General features: G+C 30.1%; 1 protein-coding gene across 2 annotated transcripts; it reads left to right on the forward strand.

The window, feature by feature from the left end:
• Positions 1 to 637: 637 nt before the first annotated feature.
• Positions 638 to 5416, forward strand: LOC108487344 (folate-biopterin transporter 1, chloroplastic-like). Of its 2 annotated transcripts, none has more exons than XM_017791660.2 (9): positions 638 to 1031; positions 1121 to 1350; positions 2093 to 2157; positions 2258 to 2420; positions 3092 to 3240; positions 3327 to 3581; positions 3669 to 3837; positions 4189 to 4281; positions 4860 to 5416. In XM_017791660.2, the coding sequence occupies exons 1-9, from the start codon at positions 797 to 799 to the stop codon at positions 5157 to 5159; spliced, it is 1659 nt and encodes a 552-aa protein (XP_017647149.1). In that variant the 5' UTR covers positions 638 to 796; the 3' UTR covers positions 5160 to 5416. The 2 variants fall into 2 exon arrangements, with proteins under 2 accessions (XP_017647149.1, XP_017647148.1); XM_017791659.2 differs by having other exon boundaries at positions 639 to 1031; positions 1106 to 1350.
• The last annotated feature ends 3416 nt before the right edge of the window (positions 5417 to 8832 follow it).

Here is an 8832-nt window from a genome sequence, read left to right on the forward strand (position 1 = left end):
TGACAACTAGAAACTAACTCCAACGATGACATGGATCGATTGTAGGTAGTGCAATGCAACTCAGAAAAAAAATTTAAAAAATAAAAAAAAAAATTTCAAATTATTTAAAAAATAGTACACCAATGAATTGGACAAATAGCTTTTCAAGTTCATTTGAATTTAGACACCCATTTGTCCAAGTTTATTTTGAAATTATAAAACATAAATAAGTTATAAAATATCATTAAAATGATTAAAATTTATAAAAATAATTTACTAAAACCATAAAAAATATAAAAAATTATTAAAATTAATTAAAATCATAAAATTTTATCAAAAATTATTAATATTGATTTTATGATATAAGATGTTTATGTTTGTTTTATGATTTAAAACATAAAAATAATAATTTTTTTATAAATGTAATACATTTTATTTTTATTTTATTAATTTCTAATAATTTTAAAAATTGTATAATTTTAATGATTTTTATAATTTTTATAAATTTTGTTATGTTTTTATAATTCTAGTCCAAATTCCAAATATTCTGTCCTGATTTATTATGTAGTTATTTAAAAATAATTTTAAAATATTAATTTTATTTTGCTAATTTAAGATTTAACATTCACATCAGGGTTACAGTTATCATTCTAACAGAACTCAAAAACTCAAAATTTGATAAGATTTAAATTGTTTTTTTTTTCTTAAAAAACTTGGAGGGATTATTTTACGAATAAGGTTATATTTTTTAAACTTCAAGTTCTCTTCGTCTAACGTCTTAATTCGTTAATTAAGCTTTTATGAAAATCCAAATTCAATGGCTCTACATTCTCTATCCTCAATCTTACCTTTCCAAAACCCCATTTTCTCCTCCCTCTCCTCTCCACTTTCTCCTTATCACCGTCAAATACGCCACCTTAGACCGATGGTTCCCTTGGCGATCTCTCGTCGCTTCAGGCCTCGCCGTAAACATACCCAGAAACGAAGCGATACGTCCATGTTCCTCCCGCTTTCATCCAGAGGAAACGAGTCGCTTTTAGATTCTAGAAATAGTAAGTTTTTTTTTCTTCTTTTTTCTTGAGAAAATAAAGGAAAGAAAAAACTAAGTTTAATTTATTTAACCGAGGTTCTGGAAATGGAGACTCGATAGCGATGGAGCAAGAGTCCAGTACCTCGATGAGTTCGATCGCTAGTTCGAGGAAGAAAGACAGGTATACAGGCAACGCCCGAAGATTCAGAATTTTCGGCGTTGATTTTTCTCCAGACAGTGTGGCGGTTGCTATAGTCTACTTCGTTCAAGGCGCTTTAGGCCTTTCGAGGCTTGCTGTTAGCTTTTACTTGAAAGATGATTTGCATCTGGATCCTGCAGAGGTATGCTCTTTTGAACTGAATTCTCGAGCAGTTTAATTTAGTAATTGTATACAATTAAGTTAGGCTTTTCTTCTAAATGCACAATTTTATTATTTATATAAAAGGATTTTAACTGTTATTTAAACTATATCATTTTCTTCAACTTTGGTATTTAAACTTTTTCTCTTATAAATGATACTAAATTACCTTTTTTTCAACTTGCTAACCTCTACTTCCAAGTTGCTACCTTTTTAATTCAATATCTGTTATTCTATTTTTCTAGAAAAAGATAACTAATTAAAATTAACATGAGCAATAAAAGATAAAAGTATTATTTTCTCTTTTATATATTTTATTTTTATTTTTCTTTCTTTAGACTAATGACTAAATCGGCTTGGTCACCCTACCTCAGTTCTTTCGATTCAATTAAATGAATTATTATAAATTTATAAAAGTAAAAAATAAAAAATAAAAAATAGAGAAAACCAATTCAATTGTTATTTTAACTTGGTTCAATCCGTCTATAACAGTTTGCGGGTCAATAGATTTAACCTCTATCTTCGAACTGGTATCCCAAATGATTTCTGATCCGACCGGCCGTTTTGGTCCGGCTCTGAAAACAGTCAATGAAATAACTTTTCAATTGCAGTAGCAATACTAAACTAGCCTATTTAGAGAGATTTTAATAAATTTGTGTTGCATTTATTGCATATTTATCCTATAATCGTCTTAAAGGACTGACAAGTTGTATTTGGTTGACAAGACAGCTTTGATATCCGGTTTTTCTTCGCTGCCATGGCTTGTTAAGCCAGTTTATGGGTTTATTAGGTGCGGCTCTCTTAGCTATCTCTTTCTGTTTCTGATCATATTTGAAACTGTTATGTATTTTGTTTCTAGATTTGGTTTGAGTTGCATTATGATTTTGCAGTGATTCATTCCCACTATTTGGTTATCGAAGAAGGTCATACTTGGTTCTATCTGGACTTCTTGGTGCTCTCTCATGGAGTTTGATGGCCACCTTTGTTGACAGCAAGTATGGTGCTGTAGTCTGCATACTTATTGGATCTCTTTCTGTTGCTTTCTCAGATGTTGTAAGTTTTTTCCGCTTTGCAGAATTCTTTCAGTTATTCACTTAAAGTTGATTATTTCTGCAACGGCAGTTCAGGGTTTCTATGATTTCTTATACCTGCACATTCTTGTGATGTATCTTTTTTCCATGTTAATGTTATTATCTAGTCTGAGTTGGTTACATTTGAAGTCAAAGTTCTGTATGCAGCCAACATTTATTATAAGAGAAACGTTACAGAATCCTCTATCAATGATTATTGATCATGAATTGGTGTCAAGTAATATAAGAAAATAAAATAGCAAGTTAATATTGTAAGCCATAAGGAGCTGAGAACTTTAGACATCCTCTTTGGATGCATGGCTCATAGGTGAAGCATAAAAGATCCTTATAATCTTGATCGAGCACATTCGTTACCAAGCCGAAGAAATTAAACCAAGTACTAGAAAGCTTTAGCAGCTTTTGTATTACTTGTGAATTGTATTCTTAGTGTATGCCTTACTGTAGCAGACACTACTTTTAGCACCTTTTTCTTTCTCTATCAGCAACTTACACATGATTGATTGAGCAAGTGCACACGTGCATTACTAAGAAGTATTCTAAATGTCAGGCTTAAAAGTTCCTTGTTCAGGTGTTATCCTATTATTGTTCTAGTCATGTTTCTTGGATTATGTTAGAAAATGTTGCGTGGTGCAGGTTGTAGATTCCATGGTTGTGGAGAGGGCTCGTGGGGAGTCACAAGCCATATCTGGATCTCTTCAGTCTCTATGCTGGGGATCCTCTGCTTTTGGTGGTATTGTGAGCTCCTATTTTAGTGGTTCGCTAGTGGATGCTTATGGTGTAAGGTACTTGACGTGCTTTGTTTGTGGATATGGTTTGAAGGATTAGAGAAATTCTGCTTAACCATTTCGTCACCAATTTAATGCCTCAGGTTTGTTTTTGGTATCACTGCATTGCTACCGATGATAACATCTGCTGTTGCTGTTCTTGTAAAAGAACAGCATGTGCCTGGCCCAACAAGAGGGAAAAATGTTCTTTTAGCCAACCCTAGCTTTCTTGAAAGCTCAAGAGAGAATATTATTCAGTTGTGGAATGCTGTAAGAGAACCCAATGTGTTTCTTCCCACCGTTTTTATTTTCTTGTGGCAAGCAACACCGCAGTCAGACTCTGCCGTTTTTTACTTCACGTAAGTTCTGTTTTGTTTAAATTTCTTTGTCAGCATCTTATTTTTCTTAATCTTCATATCTGCAACAGAAGGCTGTTTTCATTTCAGCACAAATAAACTTGGTTTCACCCCAGAATTTCTAGGACGTGTAAAACTTGTCACTTCGGTTGCATCATTGGTCGGAGTTGGATTGTATAATGGATTTTTAAAAAGAGTTCCATTGCGGAAGATTTTTCTTGCCACAACAATTATCGGTACAGCCTTTGGAATGACTCAGGTTTGTGTCTTTATTTACTTATGCTTTCATATATTTAACCTGGTTTGCTTATTGTGCTTGATGTGATAGTAATCTTGAGGATTTATTCTGTTATGATTCTAGGGATTGACTAGACTAGCATAAAGTTAGGATTATAACATCTCTGTATATGTAATTACTAGTATAAATAGGTTATGTAAGGTAACGTACATATGCAAGAAATACTTTTCAGAATTAACCTTTTTTATTTTCTTTTGTAAACAGCAAGCTGTAACAGCAGCAGAGCAGCTCCCTTCTCTCTTCCTCTCTTCTCTCACTCGATTTCACAGTGCTTATCATCATTTTTAATATATAATTTTCATCCTTGCATAGGTGTTGCTGGTAACTGGATTGAACCGGCAGTTAGGAATAAGTGATGAGTGGTTTGCGATTGGGGATTCATTGATTCTAACTGTCCTTGGTCAGGTAATTTAAGTTTATTTGTTCTGATGTTTTTGATTTATTAGACGCCTGTTGTTGGACGGGCAGGAGTTTTCAAGATTAATAGGTGCAATGGATGGGTTTTTGAGTTACTGCATGTTATAAGGTTCCTCTTAAGTGTTCCTTTTTTTAATAAAATTAATGTTTTAACGTAAAAGAAATTTCTTTAGCTTCAGCAGCATAAATTAATGAGTTACAGCATGTGCATGATGTAATTATCTGAATCTTTTTTACAAAGTCTATAATATTCTTCAATTTCCCAGAGGCCCTTTTGTAATGGACAATAGTTATGATATCTCAACATGTACGTATGATCTACACTATAAAACATTCATTTTCTTAATAGTATCTATGTACCATTTAATCAAACATAATTACGAGGATGTGATCCTCCAATCAATAGAAAACTTCTTTTTTTTTTTCAGATTAAACGTAACATTCTTAGATATGTACCTATGTCTGGCATTCATCTCAATTTCACTAACATAGTTTAAAACTGAACTGTTTCTTTTATTTCATTCCAACTTCGCTGCTGATGTTGCCTGCACTTGATAACGTTGCAGGTTTCTTTCATGCCGGTTCTTGTACTTGCAGCCAAGCTATGTCCGGAAGGGATGGAAGCAACACTGTTTGCAACTTTGATGTCCATATCAAACGGAGGCAGTGTGGTGGGGGGACTGTTAGGTGCAGTACTGACCCAGGTGTTTGGTGTAACCAAGGATAAATTTGACAACTTATCCTCCTTGATAATCCTATGCAATCTCAGTTCATTGTTGCCTTTGCCGCTACTTGGCCTCCTTCCTGAGGATGACTCTGGAATTGTTTCTAATGAGGATGTAGATATTGAGATGAAATCTAATTGATATATATATATATATACACACATATTAAAGTTCTTTGATGTTTTGCCTTTTCCACAAATTTCATTGGACCCTCCTTTCTAAAATGTTTGATCCTTTTGTTTGACTATTACAAGATTAAAGTATAAACGAAGATAAAAAAAAATGGGAGGGTGCCATGCTTTTAATCCATGCACTATTGTAGTTTTCGTGTAATTTTAGGTACTGTAATCAAATTTAAAGTATTATATTCATATAAATTTTATGATGATTATAATTAATCTAAGGGTTAACGTGCAAACTACTTAAAACATAAAATTGCAACAATATTTTGTTTTGACTGATATTTATCATTCTACTTTTAAACTAAAGAGAAATTTATCAGTATATTTTAATTTTACCTAGAATTTTGCCACTTTATTTTCGTTTGATTGGTTTTATCACTAAAATTTAGTTAAAATTTTTAATATTAATTTTTATTTTAAAATAATTTGAAGAAAGTTTTAATGAAATTTTAGTAATTAAAATAATAAATTAATATGGTATCAACAATTATTTATAAAAAAGGGTAATTTTAATTTTTTAAGTCTACCTTTTATTAACTATTAAATAAACTTAGGGTTAAATTAAGTGAAATTCAAAATTTTAGTGATAAAAGTAAATCACGTAAATCAATTTAATTATATTATAAAATATAATAATAAATGCTAATAAAATAAAGTATAATTACAAATTTCAATACTCATATCTACATTTTAACCATTAATTTAATATAGATTTGACACGTTTATTTATGTTATATTCGTGTTAGAACTGTAAATTGGCATAATTTGAATTTTTTTTCAAAATATTAGATTTCATTAAAGAATTTACCATTGGGCCTGAAGATAGAAGGTAAGGTGGGCTTTGGTGCAAAGAAAGCGTCTGTCTCCCTTGCAACAAAAAACAGAAGGGTGAAAGACACACAATAGTGGAAAGCAATTGGGTAAACTATAAAAATAGTCACCTAATTATTAGTATGTTTATGTTTGGTCATTTAAGTTTAAAATTTTCTATTTTAGTCAACAATGTTATTGAAATTTAGTATTTTGGTCTCTCGTATGTTCAATAACTAACGAAAGTACTTTTTATTGGTATAATAATAAAGTTATCCCTCCAATATTTACAGATTTGATCAATTTGATCTTAATTCTAAAAAGTTCAACAAATTCAGCCGCCAACTTTACAATTTTTATCAATTTAATTTTGTTTCTAAAACATTCAAAATAAAAACTTTTAAAACTTTAAAAATTTTAAAAAGTTCATGTTTCGATAAAAATACATATAAAATTATAAACAAATTAATACCTATTTTTTTCTTTTTACAATGAAATTTATTTATTAAAATTATAATTTTATAAATAAAATAATTAAAAAAACTACAAGACTTAAACCAAATTCAAGATTTTCCTTTTTTTTTTTTTAGTTTTATTTTATAACTAATGTTAGCTTAATAAATCAAACTAAAATCGTCAAGACGGGTGAATTGACTTTTAAAAATTTTATGAATGCTAGAGAGAAAGGATAGAGAAATGAATAGAAGAATTTAGGATAGTTCGACCCCAATTGTCTACTTCATTACCTTAGCTTTTCACTACTAAGGATTTTTTCAAATTCACTAATCTGATGACCTTTGAGAACAATGTTTAACCTTACAAACTCCCTTAAGCTTTCTACCTAAACCTTAAGACACAAACCCTCTCAAAGAGATATAAAGAAGCAAACAAAGAAATAATTCTTACAAGATTGATGTGTTTGCAAATTAAGGTCAATTACAATGAAAAACACTTGAGCAAATAGTGTAAGAAAGAAAGCATGGAAATATTTGGCACAAAGATTGTTTTGATTGATCTTTAAGTTTGAATATTTTCTCTTGTTGTTGTAGGGCCTTTAGAAGTTGGTATTTATACCCTCTAATTAATTTCCAACCATTGTGGTTATTGAGAAAATAAATAGAGCCGTTGGAGATAAAAATATCAGATTATTAAATTCACCTGCAACAAAAAGTATCGATACTTTTTCTACGAGTATTGATACTAATAGTATTTAATGCCTAATCCAGTGACCGTTAGTTTTTAAAAATACCAAGGATGATTTACCGATACTTGATAAAAGGCATCGATATAATTTTTATGGGTATCGATACTTTTTGTCAAATTTTGAAAAATCATAAAAACAAAATGCAAAATTAGTATTGATATAAAATTTTGATATCGATATAATTTTAAAAGTATTGATACTTAATTGTTTTTATTCAAGTCAAACAGTAGTTTTGGTATCGATAAAAATCATATTGACATTGATACCTTTTGGAAAATATCGATACTTTTTGTAGGGAGTATTTTTTTCAATTGTTTTAAAACTATTTCAATCAAGTTCAAGAGTTTAAATTCATTTTTGAACTTTGTCAAAAATATTCTAAGTGTTCAAAACAAAGATTTAAAATTGTCTCTTAGACTTCAAGTGAAAAATCATTTTGTTAGTTTTGTTAAATTTTAACTTTTATTCAAAAACACTTCAATTTATTATATCAAAACATATTATCAAATAAAGTTTAGTTTAACAAATAATAATTTATTTATTATATATAGCCTTGTTCCTTAATCATCGCTAAATTTTTCGAGCGCTTGACATCGTTTGCACTCAGAACCACCAGCACCAATAATCCTTATTTTGAATTCCTCAATTTTTTTGGGTGAGCAAAATTTGATTTGAATCGAAAAATAGAAAAAAATTGAATTTATTCTAATTGAGTTAATCAAGTGAACTTGAATCTTTTTTTAAATTTCAAGTTAGAATCGAGATGGGTTTTTGAATGTGAATAACTCTAATAATTTGAATAAATCGAATATTAAACTACCTCCATCCCCCGTCCCCGTTTCTGCCCACCAACTCTTCTCTTCAATTTTTTTTTTTAGTTTCCCTTTCTCTTCAATTTATTTTTAGTTTCCCTTTTACCCCAAAAATCAAATCCTCCACAAATTCTATTATCTCCCTTACCTCTAAAAATTTTACTTTCCCTCCCCCTTTTACTCCCAAAAATCAAAATCTCCCAAAAATCTTTTATTTCCCCCATTTTACCCCTCAAAATCAAAATCTTCTTATTCTTTTTCAATTAGTTGTCTTTATTTGTTTACTTCAATTTTTCTTTATATAGTCATTTTTAAAAAAAAAATTGATTTTTTTTTAAAAATTACATAAAAATAAGAAACACCAAAATCATTTTTTAATTTAACTCGAACAAATATATTCGATTCTGTTCGATTTGAATTTCATCTCACTTGAGTCGATTCGAGGAAATTTCAAATCGAGTTAAGATGATAAAATAGGATTCGCAAACTCGATTAACTCAAAATTTTTTCATTTAATTCTATTCGATCGAACGCTCATTTAACGCCCTGACTTTCTTTTTTTTTTTTGTGAGTATTTAACACAAGTGTGTATCTACTTCAGTGGCTAAGTGTTCTGGTTGTGTGTGAGAGGTCTGGGGTCCAAGTCTCACCTTTGGCAATTTTGGTTATTTTAATCTAAGCCTTACCCTTGTTCGGTGGGCTTTTATAAAATTTTCTGTTAATTTATATTAGAATAAGCCTGCTGGTTCGAGTGGTAAGGGTATTGGTGTCTTAGAGGTCCTGTGTTCGAATTCTTGCACAAGCGT

The sequence above is a fragment of the Gossypium arboreum genome, chromosome 10 (assembly GCF_025698485.1).
Source record: "Gossypium arboreum isolate Shixiya-1 chromosome 10, ASM2569848v2, whole genome shotgun sequence".
NCBI classification, from domain to species: Eukaryota; Viridiplantae; Streptophyta; class Magnoliopsida; order Malvales; family Malvaceae; genus Gossypium; species Gossypium arboreum.

Bases quoted from the DNA above. Each gene is read 5' to 3' on its own strand.
- LOC108487344 (XM_017791659.2), top strand. From the start codon at position 797: ATGGCTCTACATTCTCTATCCTCAATCTTACCTTTCCAAAACCCCATT. The intron at 1,032-1,105 runs GTAAGTTTTTTT...TATTTAACCGAG, and splicing joins GCTTTTAGATTCTAGAAATA to GTTCTGGAAATGGAGACTCG. The intron at 3,838-4,188 runs GTTTGTGTCTTT...ATCCTTGCATAG, and splicing joins CAGCCTTTGGAATGACTCAG to GTGTTGCTGGTAACTGGATT.